This window comes from Sus scrofa, chromosome 6 (genome assembly GCF_054392235.1).
Source record: "Sus scrofa isolate SSC_HxYL_T2T_F1_AM1 chromosome 6, Sscrofa_HxYL_maternal_Yorkshire_Landrace_v2.0, whole genome shotgun sequence".
NCBI lineage: Eukaryota > Metazoa > Chordata > Mammalia > Artiodactyla > Suidae > Sus > Sus scrofa.
In genome coordinates this window covers 58,808,587-58,824,136 of record NC_139388.1, presented here as the reverse complement: position 1 = coordinate 58,824,136, position 15,550 = coordinate 58,808,587, and the positions used below count along the sequence as shown (strand labels likewise).

General features: G+C 49.1%; 1 protein-coding gene and 1 long non-coding RNA gene across 11 annotated transcripts in view; one reads left to right on the top strand and one right to left on the bottom strand.

The window, feature by feature from the left end:
• TSKS (testis specific serine kinase substrate) overlaps positions 1-2,708 on the top strand; it is a 17,830-nt gene extending 15,122 nt beyond the window's left edge. For 3 of the 9 annotated variants that reach the window (XM_084961566.1, XM_084961565.1, XM_084961573.1), the window contains 4 exons: positions 235-408; positions 1,105-1,240; positions 2,230-2,429; positions 2,529-2,708. In XM_084961566.1, coding sequence (XP_084817692.1) covers positions 235-408; positions 1,105-1,240; positions 2,230-2,429; positions 2,529-2,685 — 667 coding nt within the window. In that variant the 3' untranslated portion in view covers positions 2,686-2,708. The remainder of the gene's footprint in view (positions 1-234; positions 409-1,104; positions 1,241-2,229; positions 2,430-2,528) is intronic. The other 6 variants (XM_084961569.1, XM_084961568.1, XM_084961567.1 and 3 more) reach the window with 3 other exon arrangements.
• Positions 1-15,550, bottom strand: part of LOC110261020 (uncharacterized) — a 21,195-nt gene extending 5,645 nt beyond the window's left edge. Inside the window, exons 1-2 of one of the 2 annotated variants that reach the window (XR_014806619.1) lie at positions 15,469-15,550; positions 6,021-6,179 (exon numbers count right to left, since the gene is read on the bottom strand). This is a non-coding gene — a long non-coding RNA (uncharacterized LOC110261020). The remainder of the gene's footprint in view (positions 1-6,020; positions 6,180-15,468) is intronic. The other variant, XR_014806618.1, reaches the window with a different exon arrangement.

Below are 15,550 nucleotides of genomic sequence, written 5' to 3'. Positions count from 1 at the left end.
TGCTGGGATACTGAGTGTAGTTCCCAGTGTCCTTGTCGCTGCTTTGCGTCCTTCTGAAACAGCTTGCTGCAAAACAAATACTTTGAGCCTTTTTTCATAAAAGCAAAAATCCTCAAATCCTCGGTTTTAATGTAGGTCTTTTATAAAAGTGTAGCAGTGAACTTTCAAAAATCGGGAGATACCTGTATAGTGTTGGAGAGGCGACCTCGCTGACTGCTTGCTCCCATGCCTCAGGGTGGAGCGGTCAGCAGTGTCTGTGGCTTCACTACGGAGCGAACTGGAGGGGCTGGGCCCAGTGAAACCGATTCTGGAGGAGCTTGGGCGGCAATTCCAGAGCTCTCGAAGAGGGTCTGACCTCTCTATGAACCTGGATCGGGGCCCCCAAGGCCCCTGTGCCCGCTGTGCCAGGTAAGGGGACAGCGCCTGGCTCCAGGTGCCTTCTGAATCATACTGAGGACAACGCATAGAAGGAGAAGAGACTTTAGCTAACGGTGGGACGGGGGTGGGATTCATTGTGGGAGACGGGGCATCCCCAAGTACTGTCGCAGGGGCTAGTCCTGCTGCATTATGCGAGTCCCAGTTCTTTCCCCGCCCCCCACGAGGTGCAGTCAGTGTCTAGGGGAACGCAAGAAAGACGTGATAGTTGATAACCTCTCAAGCACCCTGAATTTCTAGTGCATTGTGGGAAGGTTGGGAAGTGGTACTGGCAGAGTTTCGCAGTGCATGGTAGGGAAGTGAGCCCAAAGGGGCATTTGGAGAGCCAGTGGCTACTGTGCTTGATCTGCATTAGGAAGGGGGCCCTTCCAATACCAGATGCAGTCAGTTTTAACTAGTGCATTGTGGGAAAATGTGAGACTTTGATGAACTGAGGGCCATCGGGTGCCCACTGGGAGTGGGAATCCCCGGGCACTGTGGGAATTCCACACGCGTGGAAACCAAAGCATACCCGATGCACTGTAGGTCGGCCCTAGTGCATGGTGGGAAGGTTGCCTGGGGGCACAGAGGACACGGGACCTGAGTGGAGGCTGGGCAAGTGCACGTGGGGCATCCTGGGAATGGAGTCGGTACTAGGCCTCTTTAACCTGGTGACTACCCATCCCCCAGCCAGGGACAGCAGTTGTCCACGGAGTCCTTGCAGCAGCTGCTGGAACGAGCACTGACCCCGCTAGTGGATGAGGTGAAGCAGAGGGGCCTGGCTCCTGCCTGTCCCAGCTGCCAGAGGCTACACAAGAAGATTCTGGTACCAGGGATCATGGGCCACCAGGCTCTACTTTTCAGTCAGGGCAGGGGGAGGGGAGCCCCAGGCGCAAGGATCCTGCAGGATGGGAAGGGTGAGCTGTAGGCAGCAGGTGTTGGGGGAACATCTGGCTCTAATACTTCGGGACAGGGAGGGGCAGGCAGTGTGATGATCAGTGAGTCACAGGTCCATCATTATCCCGGGTGATGGACTTGCGCCCAACGCATGATGGGACATTGGATCTGGTGCATTGTGGGACACGGGAGGCAAATGCTAGTCTATAGCTTCGCGGAATACAAGCCTGACGGACCTTGGGAGGCACTGCATTATATGGGACCACTGAGGTCCGACAAGGAGCCCAGCTCACAGTAAGCTAATGCATTGTGGGAAACGGAACCACAGCGCTTCATGAGGCACTGAATCATAGACTCAAGCCCAACAGCTGATGGAACTTGAGGTCTCTGTACATTCTGAAACCTAGAGATCTGAAGCAGGATGAAGTTGCAGTGAGACAGACAGACGAGGCAGTAAGGGACGCTCGTGTGGCAGTGTCACAGGACCAAGACATGATAGGAATGGGGCCTGGTGCAGTGTGGATTCAAGGGAGCTAGAACACAGAGGACTATCGTCATGACAGAGAGGCCAGCCTAATGACACATAAGGAGATGTGGGGGCTTGTAAATTATGGGATGTAGGTGGTCGCCACATGATGGAATACTGGGGTCCGGACATCAAATGCACGATGGATCGTGGGCATGAGGGGACAAGGTGATAGATGCCAATTTTAGTGCTGACAGGGACAAACACGGGCAACAGGGGACAGAGGGTGGGACAGACAGGAGTCTAGTGCCCAATGGAATTTGGAAGCCCAGTGCATTGTGGGATGCTGGGCTCAGTTTTAAGGCATGATGGGATATTCTGGGGGAGGAATGTGGGCCCCGTGGGAACCCTGCCCCTTGCCCTCCGCGATCCAGATCCCCCTCCACCCCCAGCCCAGTCCAGCAAGCCCAGCCGCGTCTACACTCCCCTCCCCAGGAGCTGGAGCGCCAGGCCTTAGCCAAACACGTCAGGGCAGAGGCCCTGAGCTCCACCCTTCGGCTGGCTCAAGACGAAGCCTTGCGGGCCAAGAACCTGCTGCTGACGGACAAGATGAAGCCGGAGTGAGGGAGCAGGCTGAGGGCATGGGAGGAGGGTGAGGTCTTGGGGCAAGGGCCTGAGTCACCCCCACCTTCCATGCCAGCCCTGTGGCGTCTGGCCTCACCAGCCCTCACTCCCCACCGTCTCACTGCAGGGAGAAGGTGGCTATTCTGGACTATCTCCACTTGAAGATGTGCTCCCTCCACGAACAGCTCAGCTACCTGCCACTTGAGGGGTCCATGGGGACAATGGGGGGAGGAAGTGGGGGGGCAGCCCCCCAAAAATGTGGGGGCCCAACCACTGAGCAATAAACGGCCCCTCATGCTGGCATGAATTCTGTCTCCTTTTTGGCACCAAAAGAGGGCTAGTAAATTGCACACACACACGAGTTCTTGTCGTGGCGCAGCGAAAACAAATCCGGCTAAGGAACCATGAGGTTGAGGGTTCGATCCCTGGCCTCGCTCAGTGGGCTAAGGATCCAGCGTGGCTGGGAGCAGATGTGGCTCAGATCTGGTGTTGCTGTGACTGTGGCATAGGCCGGCAGCTGTAGCTCCAATTCGACCCCTAGCCTAGGACCCTCCATGTGCCACAGGTGCAGCCCTAAAGAGCCAAAAAAAGACAGCATTGCACACACAGAAAGCACCAGCCTCTGTGCTCACTATGACCTGATCCTATGGTTCCAGAGAGATGCCAAGTCGTTGAAAAGGAGGTAGGGGGCAGCAGTAAGGTTCTATGGTAGAGCTGGGGTCTTATGCTGACTTTCACTAGACAGTGATTTCAACTGCTGTGCAAACATCACCATCCCCTCCGAAAACCTTGGCTGCTCATGGCAATAAACCTATTCTCTCACACAATTTGGGAGAATCAGGAATCTGGGAGTGAGAATCAGGCACACTGGATCAGGGGCTTTACGGCTTTGCAGGCGGGATGTCAGCTGGGGTTGCGGTCCTCTGAAGGCTTGACTGGGGCAGTCTGGTACGCTTTCAAGAGGGCACACTCATCCGGCTTTTGGTCGGAGGCCCCAGTGTGTCTTAGCAGCTAACAGCCCCCACGACAAGCAGTCTGAGGACCAGCAGGAAGCTAGGGTGCCTTTAGGGACCTAGTCTTTGAAGAGGCACACCGTCACTTTCCCTCTGCATAGTCACTAGAATCGAGCCATTAAGTCTGCATCATACTCATAGGATGTGTCAAAGAATTTGCAGACATATATATATATATATTTTTTTTTTTTTGTCTTTTTGCCTTTTCTAGGGCTGCTCCCGCGGCACATGGAGGTTCCCAGGCTAGGGGTCCAATCAGGGCTGTAGCCACCGGCCTACGCCAGAGCCACAGCAATGCGGAATCCAAGCCGTGTCTGGAACCTACACCACAGCTCACGGCCATGCCAGATCCTTAACCCACTGAGCAAGGCCAGGGATCAAACCCACAATCTCATGGTTCCTAGTCAGATTCACTAGGATTTCCACTGTGCCATGACAGGAACTCCACTGCTGGACATATTTTAAACCATTACACTAATACTATTTTCTTCTAGATGAAGTATAATATAAACAGAAAAGTTCACAAGTTAAAAGTATACAGCTCTGGAGTTCCTGTCGTGGCACAGTGGAAACAAATCTGACTAGCATCCATGAGGATGCAGGTTCGATCCCTGGCCTTGCTCAGTGGGTTAAGGATCCGGTGTTGCCATGAGCTGTGGGTGCAGGTCGCAAACACAGCTTGGATGTGGTGTGGCTGTGGCTGTGGCATAGGCCGGCAGCTATGGCTCCGATTCAACCCCTAGCCTGGGAACCTCCATATGCTACAGGTGTGGCCCTAAAAAAAAAAAAAAGACACCCCCCCCAAAAAAAAGTGCTATTTCTAAGTAGCATAGAACTTATGTCTAGAAATCTAAGATATGCCATTATCTCTATAGCAAACTGTAAAACATTACTGAGAGACGTTAAAGACCTTAACCAATGTGGAGTTATACCATATTCATGGTTTAGAAGCTATAAAGATGTTACTTCTCTCCAATGGATTTATAGAGTTGAAGCTAGCAAATATGAAATTTTTTTTTAACTTTTTTCAGCCACACCCAAGTCCTGTGGAAGTTCCCAGGCCAGGATCAAACACGCACCACAGCTGTAACCAGAGACACAACAGTGATGATGCCAGATCCCCAACCTGGTGAGTGATCAGGACTCCAGTGATGAGACGTATTAATGTGGCTTCATTTGTACCCACAAGATAATGGGAACTGGAGGAATCTAAAACCCCTCTGAGGATGAAACATTATTCTCATTTTACAGAGTGCTATGGACTGTAAGTGTCCCTCAAAATTCTTTTTTTTTTTTTGCTTTTTAGAGCCGCACCTGTGGAACATGGAGGTTCCCGGGCTAGGGGTTGAATCACAGCTACAGGTGCCAGCCATAGCTTTAGCCACAGACATGCCAGATCCAAGCTGCAACAGCTCAGTACAATGCCAGATCCTTAACTCACTGAGTGAGGCTAGGGATCAAACCCGCATCCTCATGGATACTAGTCAGGTTCATTACCCCTGAGCCACAGTGGGAACTCCTCAAAATTCTTATGTTGATGCCCTGATTCCCAATGTGGTAATGGGGCCGTTGGGAGGTAATCAGATGAGGTCATGAGGGTGGGACCTCTATTTATTATTTTTAGGGCTGCAGCTGGGGCATAAGGGAATTCCCAGGCAAGGGGCTGAATCAGAGCTGCAGCTGCCGGCCTCTACCACAGCCACAGCCACACCAGATCTGAGCTGCATCTGTGACCCACGCTGCTCTGCCCACACTAGCTCCTTAACCCACTGAGCAAGGCCAGGGATCGAACCCCCAGCCTCACAGACACAATGGGTTCTTATCTTGCTGAGCCACACCAGGAAACGTACTAAGCCCTTTTAAGAGGAGGACACGGCAAGAAGGCAGCCACCTAAAAACCAAGGAAACAGGCTTTTGACCAGACACTAAATCTGCCAGGACTTCGACCTGGAACTTCCCATCCTGCAGAACAGTGAGAAATAAATCGCTTAAGCTACCCAGGCCACAGTAGTTTGTTAATAGCAGCCTGAACTGACCAAGATACAGAGGAAGAAATCGGTGGAGAGAGGCTAAATTATTTCCATGAAGATACATAGTTAATGGGCAAAAGAACCAGTGTTACAGTACACTGTACAGTCCTCCTAGAGATAGTCTATTCTTTTTTTCTTTCTTTCTTTTTTTTTTTTTGTTTGTTTGTTTGTTTTTTTTTTTTGCATTTTAGGGCCATATTCGCAGCATATGGAGGTTCCCAGGCTAGGGGTCCTATCGGAGAGACAGCTGCCGGCCTACGCCACAGCCACAGTAAAGCCAGATCTGAGCCACATCCGTGACCTATGCCACAGCTCATGGCAATGCTGGATCCCTAACCCACTGAGCAGGGCCAGGGATCAAACCCGCAACCTCATGGCTCCTAGTCAGATTTGTTTCCACTGCGCCATGATGGAAACACCAAGACAGTGTATTCTAGGGGTAACTGTAATCCCGTTTTCCTGTGAAGATATTTCATTAAAGCGTAAGCACATGAACATCCTAAGCCCAGAAGCCCAGCTTGGGGATCTGTTTTCTGAGGCCACTCTGCACCAAGAACCATAGCAATCAAGACTCACCTGAAGCAATTCCCCTTGTGGCTGAGCAGGAAGGAACCCAACTAGTATCCATGACGTTGCAGGTTCGATCCCTGGCATCCCTCGGTGGGTTAAGGATCCGGCGTTGCCATGAGCTCTGGTGTAGGTCCCAGATGCAGCTTGAAGCCCACGTTGCTGCGCCTGTGGTGGAGGCCGGCAGCTGCAGCTCTGGTCAGACCCCTAGCCTGGGAACCTCCATATGCTGCAGAAGTGGCTCTAAAAAAATAATAATAATTAAAAAAAAAAAACTCGACTGAAAAATAGCAACTACTTTGCACACTGGAAATAGAATTTGAGGTAGGGGATTGGGTCGATGGATGATGGAAGACCTGAGAGCCAAAAGGGGATGGGGAGGGAAACTGGGCATTCACAGCGGCAGAAAGCCAAGACCACCCCTGGCTGGAGGGACAAACGGAGGAAGTGACGTCAGGGCCCAGGGACTGAGGTCTCCCTATGGAAGCAGAAACCAAGCAGGTCTGTCTAGGAAGAGCTGCAGCCACTTCCAGAGAAGCATCCCAGAGCAGAGACAGAGGGGAGGAGACCCCGTGTCAGCATTCTCTCTCCTGCCAGTGCCTCCTATGGGTTGAAGCCAATGGGAGCTGGCGACGTGGACAGCTGAGGAACGGATCCTGTAAGGGTCCGTGGGATCCAGGGCAGATAATGGAAAAGGCCAAGAAATAGATCAGATGTCAAGCAAGCTCAGAACTGGCATGTGAACGTTAAGTTAGAGATATAGTTTATTTTTTTGTTCATTCATTTAGTTAGTTCATTCGTTATTGCTTTTTAGGGCCGCAGCTGCAGCATATGGAAGTTCCTAGGCTAAGGGCTGAATGAGAGCTGCAGCTGCCGGCCTCCACCACAGCCACAGCAATGTGGGAGCCGAGCTGTGTCTGTGACCCACACCACAGCTCACGGAAACACTGGATCCTTAACCCGCTGAGCAAGGCTAGGGATCGAACCCGCAACCTCATGGATACTAGTCAGGTTCATTACCGCTGAGGAACTCCTGAGATAGCTTTTAGACACGGATAAGGAACTACGGCGTAGGCAGTTGACTGTTGAGTAAAGGAAGCAGGTATGGCCTGGACATGCAAATATGGAAACCATCCATATATAAATGGACTGCTCTTGGCCACAAAAAAGAACCAACAAATGCCATTTGCAGCAACATGGATGGACCTGGAAATGATCATACGAAGTGAAGGAAGTCAGAAAGAGAAAGATGAATACCGTATGAGACCGCTTCTTTGTGAAATCAAAAACAGGACACAAACGGAGTTCCCACTACAGCACAGCACGTGAACGATCTGACGTTGTCACTGCTGCGGCGGCGGTGGCAGCCGTGGCTCAGATTCAGTCCCTGGCCCTGGAATGTCCACGTGCCATGGGTGTGGCCAAAAAAATAAAATAAAATTTGACACAAATTAACTTATTTATGAAACTGAGCCACCGACAAAGAGAACAGACTTGGGGTTGCCAAGCGGGGGAAGGGGGGAGGGAAGGATGAGTTGGGTGTTCCCAAGAGCAGATGCCAACTATTATATACAGAAGGGATAAACCACAAGGCCTGACCACCCAGCACAGGGAACTATATTCAATATCCTATGAAAAACCATCATGGAAAAGAATATTTAAAAGAATGTACAGGGAGTTCCCATTGTGGCTCAGGGGTTAATGAACCTGACTAGGAATCATGAGGTTGAGAGTTCAATCCCTGGCCTCACTCAGTGGGTCAAGGATCCGGCGTTGCCATGAGCTGTGGTGTAGGTCGCAGACACGGCTTGGATCCTGCATTGCTGTGGCTGTGGCATAGGCTGGCACCTATAGCTCCAATTCGACCCCTAGCCTGGGAACCTCCATATGCCACGGGTGCTGCCCTAGAAAAGACAAAAAAAAGAAAATAAAAATAAAAGAATGTATATATACATTATATATATATAAGTACAGTTTATATATATGTATGTAAAGCTGGATCACTTTGCTACACGGCAGAAATTAACACAATATTGTAAATCAACTATACTTGAATAAAATAAATTTAAAGGAAAACTAATGTGGAAACCATTGACATAGAGATAGCCATTAAAGACATGAGATTAAATGAGGCCACTGAAAGGATGAGTTTATATTTTACTTATTTTTCTTTTTCAGCTCTGCCTGTGACATACGGAAGTTCCTGGCCCAGGGATCGAACCTGAACCGCAACTGAGACCTATGCCACAGATCCTTAACCCACTGTACCGGGCCAGGGATGGAATCTAAGCTACCTCAGAGGCAACACCAGATTTTAACCTGCTTTTCCATGGCGGGAACTCCAGAATATATATATATATATTTTTTTTTCTTAATGTATTTTTGGCCGTCCTGCAGCATATAGAGTTCCTCAGCTAGGAATGGGATATGAGCCACAGTTACAAACTATTCTGCAGCTCAACCCACTGTGCCAGGCCGGGGATTGAACCTGTGTCCCAGTGCTGCAGAAACACCCTCAATACCACTGTGCCACAGCAGGAACTCCAGAGTATATTCTTTTTTTTTTTTTTTTCCTGTCTTTTTAGGGCCACACCCACAGCACATGGAGGTTCCCAGGCTAGGGGTCCAATTGGAGCTGTAGCCACCAGCCTACACCACAGCCACAGCAACGCCAGATCGTTAACCCACTGAGCAAGGGCAGGGATAGAACCCGCAATCTCATGGTTCCTAATCAGATTTGCTAACCACTGCGCCACGATGGGAACTCCCAGATTATCAATTTTTAAAGAGAGAAAGAAAGGGGGGAAAAAAAAAGCAATCTGGAAAGGTTCAAAACTCAGAAGCCTGGGACAAGTGGCAGAACTCATCACAGTGGAGACCGATGAGGAGAAACCAGGGAGGAAGGAAGAAACCCCACGAAGGTGGCTCCTGGGAGTAAAAGGAAAGGTTATTAACAAAGAGGGAGTAAGCAGCTGACGACCGCTTCTATCAACCAGCTAAGATGCACACTGAAACCTGACCACTGGATTGAAAGACAAAAGCAGCTCCACTGGAGAGGCGGTGAGGAAAGCCTGAAAGAGTGACACTGACAACAGAATCCATGGCAAACATTCAGAGATGGTAGGTTCAGGTCACTTTTATTTTTCTTTTTAGGGTGATCCCTGTGGCATATGGAAGTTCCCAGGCTAAGCGCTGCATCAGAGCTGTGGCTGCCAGTCTATACCACAGCCACCAAAACTCAGGACCTGAGCCACATCTGCAACCTCCACCGCAGCTTGTGGCAACGCTGGATCCTGAATCCACTGAGCGAAGCCAGGGATCGAATCTGCAACATCATGGTTCCTAGTCAGGTTCTTAACCCGCTAAGCCACAATGGGAATTCCCTAGATCACTCTTTTGATGCGTTTTACTGAAAAGGCGAGTGGGGAATGAGTCGGTAGCCAGTGTGGAAAAGTGGGAACAGAGGAGGCTCAAGAGGTTCAGATTTAGTTGTGTTCAACCAGATGTCACCACTGTAAAACTCAGGTTCCCACACCTTCCCAATCAATGCCCAAAACTTCCTGTTAGAAAGTTAGCGAAGTTTTAAATTCAAATTTGTATGTGATTCTGGAACCCATGCAGCTCTGGTTTATGCAGAATTTTCAGCTGTGTTGGCCCTGTGTTTACAAGAAATATGAAATTCTTTTACGGTTTTCGTAGAAACTCTTTGGCTCTCTGACTGTGATTGGAGCTGAAAGTTTAAAGACCAGCGCTCATGGACTTCCCCTTGTGGCTCCGACTAGGAACCATGAGGTTGCAGGTTCAATCCCTGGCCTCACTCAGTGGGTTAAGGATCTGGTGTTGCCCTGAGCTGTGGTGTAGGCCAGCGGCTACATCTCCGATTAGACCCCTAGCCTGGGAACCTCCATATGCCACGGGAGCAGCCCAAGAAATGGCAAAAAGACAAAAAAATAAATAAAAAATAAAGACCTATGCTCATAATATTCCTTCATTAAGCATGTCAGGGGTCCTGGAGTTCCCGTTGTGGGTCAGCGGGTTAAGACCCCAACACAGTGTCCATGAGGATGCAGGTTCGATCCCGGGCCTCACTCAGGAGGTTAAGGATCTGTCATTGCCACAAGTGGCGGCATAGGTTACAGATGCAGCTCGCATCTGGCGTGGATGTGGCTGTGGTGTAGGCCAGCAGCTGCAGCTCTGATTGAATCCCTAGCCTGGGAATGTCCATATGCCACAGGTGAGGCCCTAAAAAAAAAAGGAAAATAAGGAACACATATTAAAAAAAAAAAAAAGCATGTCAGGGAGGGCACTCAGAAGAAGCCACTGAACACTCTGTCCTTGCGGCTGTTGTTAGTGCCATAGTGGTGAAATGCAGCAGCCACTCAACCCCCAAGTCACCCCATTCACTGGTACCTCGACGTGGTGCGAATGCATGACTCCCCACGATGCCGCTTCAGACTGTGGATACAAGCATCCTACCTCTTAGCCAGGAGATCATTACAGGGTTCGAACCCTAGAAACCAACTAAACAATTCCCCAAACCCCATTTTTGAGAATCCGCTTCCTGCTGCAAACCCTGGCGTTGGTCAAGGTATCTTCAGGAGATAGAAATCACACCAGTTATTTTAACAAAGATGATTTCATGTAAAGAAAGGCTATTGGAGGGAGTTCCCGTTGTGGCTCAGTGGTTAACAAATCCAACTAGGAACCATGAGGTTGCTGTTGCCGTGAGCTGTGATGCAGGTTGCTGTTGCCGTGAGCTGTGGTGTAGGTTGCAGATGCGGCTCGGATCCAGAGTTGCTGTGGCTGTGGTGCAGGCCGGTGGCTACAGCTCCGATTAGACCCCTAGCCTGGGAATCTCTATATGGCGCGGGAGCGACCCCAGAAAAGGCAAAAAGACCAAAAAAAAAAAAAAAAAAGGCTATTTGAGTTCTCTTGAGGTGCAGTGGGTTCAGAATCCCGTGTTGTCCCTGCAGTGGCTTTGATCCCTGGCCCAGAAACGTCCACAGGCTGTGGGTGTGGCCAAAAAAAGAAAGAAAGAAATGTTGCTAGGTATAAAGGGTTGGTAACTAGGCAACTGAAAAGGCAATATGACAGCCCTAGGGTATCATGGTGGTAGTAACTACGGGAAGTAGCTAAAGATCCCGGTCCAGAAAAAACAAAGGATATAGGTTAGAATGATGAAAACTAAACACTTAGATGAGAGCCTCACTGAAGATGAAAGTCAGCCAATGAGGAGTGGGTGTTGCTCTGCTGGTGCAGGTGTGTCTGAGCGCAGAGGACCACCTGGGACTAGAATCTTCTCTGGAAGGTTGTTGACATGCGGATGGCATCTCTGAGGGTGTGCAAGATTTGTAAAAAAAAAAAACAAAAAAACCAAACCCTGTAAACTAGATTCAGCAGCTGCTGCTACAGGAAGGAACTGTCTCCGCTGGGATAAAGAGGCTGTGCTGGGAAATGCGAATGGGGACAAGAAACTGACAGGAAATAAACAAGAGAAAGCAAACAGGAAGAGCCCAGTCTTATTGCTTCCTCCAGGTTTCTACAGTCTCTCTGGTGCCCCCTACCGGCAGAGTCTACAACAGCCAGCTGGCAAAGAAGAAAGATGGTTTGCAGAGTCCCTGTTAAGACCCATATATGGCTTTTAAAGAGTTATTGGAATTTCTGTCGGGGCTCAGCGGTTAACGAACCCGATTAGCATCCATGAGGACGCGAGTTCAATCCCTGGCCTTGCTCAGTAGGTCAAGGATCTGTCATTGCTGTGAGCTGTGGTGTAGGTAGCAGACATGACTTGGATCTGGTGTTGCTGTTGCTGTGGCTGTGACGTAGGCCAGCAGCTGCAACTTCAATTTGACCCCTAGCCTGGGAACCTCCATGTACTGTAGGTGTGGCTTTAGAAAGAAAAAAAAAAAAGAAGAAGAAGAAGAAATTCAACAAACCCTTTTTGTTTAGGGGTTTTATGAAGGTTTCATTACCTACGCACACAATTGATTCAATCATTGGCCACTAATGACTGTGACTGACCTCCATCTCCAGCCCCTCTCCCATCCCCAAAGGCCAGGGCATAGAGTAGACAATCTTAAAACTTTAATCATCACTTGGTCTTCTTGGTGACCAGGCCCCATTCTGAAACTACCAAGAGGCCCCTCAGCCAAGAGCCACTCCCCTAGCAGCCGAAAAACACTTTCATCACTCAAGGAATCTCATTTTCTAGGAATTTTTAGGACCTCTGTGGCAATGAAGGGATCAGAAATATAGCCCCAAATGTACCACTTTAACAAGGATTATTTTGAGCTGGAGGCAAGTGAGAATCAACAGATGCAGGAGTTCCCGCTGCCCAGCACAGTGGGTTAAAGGATCCAGCGTTGCTGCAGGTGGAGATCACAACGGTGGCTTGGATCTAATCCAGCCCACCCAGGAACTCCATATGCCATGGGGTGGCCAAAAAAAAAAAAAAAAAAAAAAAAAAGAGAGAAAATTAACAGATGCAAAAAGAAGCTTTCTCAAACTAAAAATGGAATTACCATATGACCCAGCAATCCCACTCGTGGGCATATATCCAGACAAAACAATAATTCAAACCTCTATGTTCACAGCAGCCCTACTCACAATAGCCAAGACATGGAAACAACTTAAAGGTCTATCAACAGAAGAATGGATAAAAACATGGTACATATTCGCAATAGAATACTACTCAGCCATAAAAAAGAGCAAAATAATGCCATTTGCAGTAACATGGATGGACCTAGAGACGATCATACTAAGCAAAGTAAATCAGAAAGAGAAAGACAAATGCCGTATGATATCACTTATATGCGGAATCTAAAATATGGCACAAATGAACCTATCTACAAAACAGAAACAGACTCATGGACAAGGAGAACAGACTTGTGGTTGCCAAGGGGAAGGGAGGTGGGAGTTTGGGGTTCGTAGATGCAAACTATCCCATATAGAACAGATAAACAGCAAGGTCCTCTTACATAGCACTGGGAACCATATTCAGAATCTTTGGGAGTTCCGGTCGTGGCGCAGTGGTTAACGAATCTGACTAGGAACCACGAGGTTTCGGGTTCGATCCCTAGCCTTGCTCAGTGGGTTAAGGATCCGGCATTGCCGTGAACTGTGGTGTAGGTCGCAGACGCGGCTCGGATCCCGAGTTGCTGTGGCTCTGGTAGGCCGGTGGCTACAGCTCTGATTAGACCCCTAGCCGGGGAACCTCCATATGCCGCCGGAGCGGCCCATGAAATGGCAAAAAGACAAAGAAAAAAAAAAAAAGAAAAGAAAAAAGAATCCTTGGGTAAGCCATAATGGAAAGAATATTTTATTTATTTTTTGTCTTTTTGTCTTTTTTTTTCCATATGCTGTGGGTGCAGCCCTAGAAAAGGCAAAAAAAGACAAAAAAAAAAAAAAAAAAGAAGTTTGCAACGATCAACCACACCCCCTCCCCTTTCAGTATCAAAGAAGCCTGAATACTAACTGGAGGAAAATGGAGACAGGAATCCACCTTCTCATTCTACTGGCTTTCCAAATAAAGTTGCTATTTCTGGAGTTTCCATTGTGGTGCAGTGGGATCATTGGCTTCTTGGGAGTCCTGGAACACAGGTTCAATCCCCAGCCTGGCACAGTGGGTTAAGGATTCGGCCTTGCCGCAGCTGCGACTTAGGTAGTGATTGTGCCTGGGATCTGATCCCTGGCCTGGGAACTCCACAGGCCACCGGGCAGCCATAAAAAAAAAAAAAGAGTCACTATTCCTTGCCCCAGCAAATCATCTCTTGCTTCACTGGCCTGCCATGCAGTGGAGCAGTGTGAGTCCAGACTCGGGAACATCAGGAAGGGTTGCAGGAGTGGGCCCTGGGCTACTACATCTCCAGGAAAGTCTCTGAAACGACAGTGCAAAAGCACCCCTCCACCGTAGGGATTATCTCCTGTGACCATGAAAGTAGGAACTAGGGACTCCGCTCCTCAAGCAGGTTGCCATAGAAACACACACACCTACTGGGCTAGTCTATTCACATCCTGTGTCTGTCCCTTCCTTTCAATGTGCCCCAGTGACCTGCTTTAACCAGTAGAATGTGGCAGCAGTGATGCGATGCTGCTCCAGACCCAAGCTTAAGAAGGCCTGGCACGTAGCAGAAATGAAACTGGCTAGCATCCATGAGGACACAGGTTCATTCCCTGGTCTTGCTCAGTGGGTTAAGTGTCTGGTGTTGCCGTGAGCGGTGGTGTAGGTCGAAGATGCGGCTTGGATCCCGCATTGCTGTGGCTGTGGTGTAGGCTGACAGCAACAGCTCTGATTCCACCCCTAGCCACCCCATATGCCACCAGTGTGGCCCTAAAAAAAAAAAAAAAAAAAAAAAAAAAAAAAAAAAAAAAAAAGTCCAATGGTCACACTAAAACCATATTTTAGTGTGACATTAATTACACCTACCATGGGGTAGTAGCCATTGCCACTATTTGCAGAGCTCCTCAGCATCCCAAACAGAAACTGTACCCATTAAACAAAACCTCCTCCCTCCCCCCTGCCCCCTCCTCCCGCTCCTGGCAACCTGCCAGGGACATCTTTTCATGGGCTCAGTTGTATCTTTTCCCTGCAGAAATGTCTATTCAAGTCTGTGGCCCACTTTTGCAGGGGGCTGTTTTTTGTCCTGGTTGGGTTGGAGGAGTAAGGTCCCACATCTAATATTAATTCCTTATCAGACATATGAGATGCAAATATATTCTCCCATCGTGTCTTTTCAGTCTACTGATGGTGTCCTTGGATGCAGAGAACACAAACATTTAGATGTGGTGTCACTTATCTACTTTCTCTTTATTGCCTGTGCTTCAGCTGTCACAGCCAAGCTGAGAGGTCATTGCCAAATCCAATGTCATGATGTTTTGCTCCTATGCTTCCTTCCCTTTTTTAAAAAAAGGTCTATTTTTTGTCTTTTTAGGGCCACACCCGCAGCCTACGGAAGTTCCCAGGCCACGGGGTCCAATAGGAGCCGAAGCCATTTGGGATCCAAGCTGAGTCTTCGACCAGCACCACAGCTCACAGCAACGCCACATGCTTTCACCCACTGAGTGAGGTCAGAGGTGGAACTCGCATCCTCATGGATACTAGTCTGGTTCTTAACCCACGGAGCCACAACTTCCTGCATGTTTTTTTTAAGAGTGGCGGCAGCAGTCTCGGGGATCTGTCTTTTGCTTCCACAGTGTTTCGACCCAACAGACCCAGAAATGCCCCTTCCTCCAGCCTCCCACCTCCCACCACCCTCCAAACTTATTTTGCAGTCTCAAGCCTCACAGAACCAACCATTCAGCTGTCCTCGTCTCTGGGACCAGCCAAAGCTATTTTTTGAGCTGAGCTCCTTCTGACCGACCAACGGTGAGCTCCCAGGTTCATCAGAATGATTTCACCCAGATGGAGGCCGCCAGCAACTGCCCGGTCAATGTGCATCTGCCCGCCTCCTACACCTACCTCTCGAAAAGGGATGGGCCACTTTTTCCGTGAATTGGCTGAAGAAAAGCATGTGGGCGTCGAGTGTGTCTTGAAGATGTGA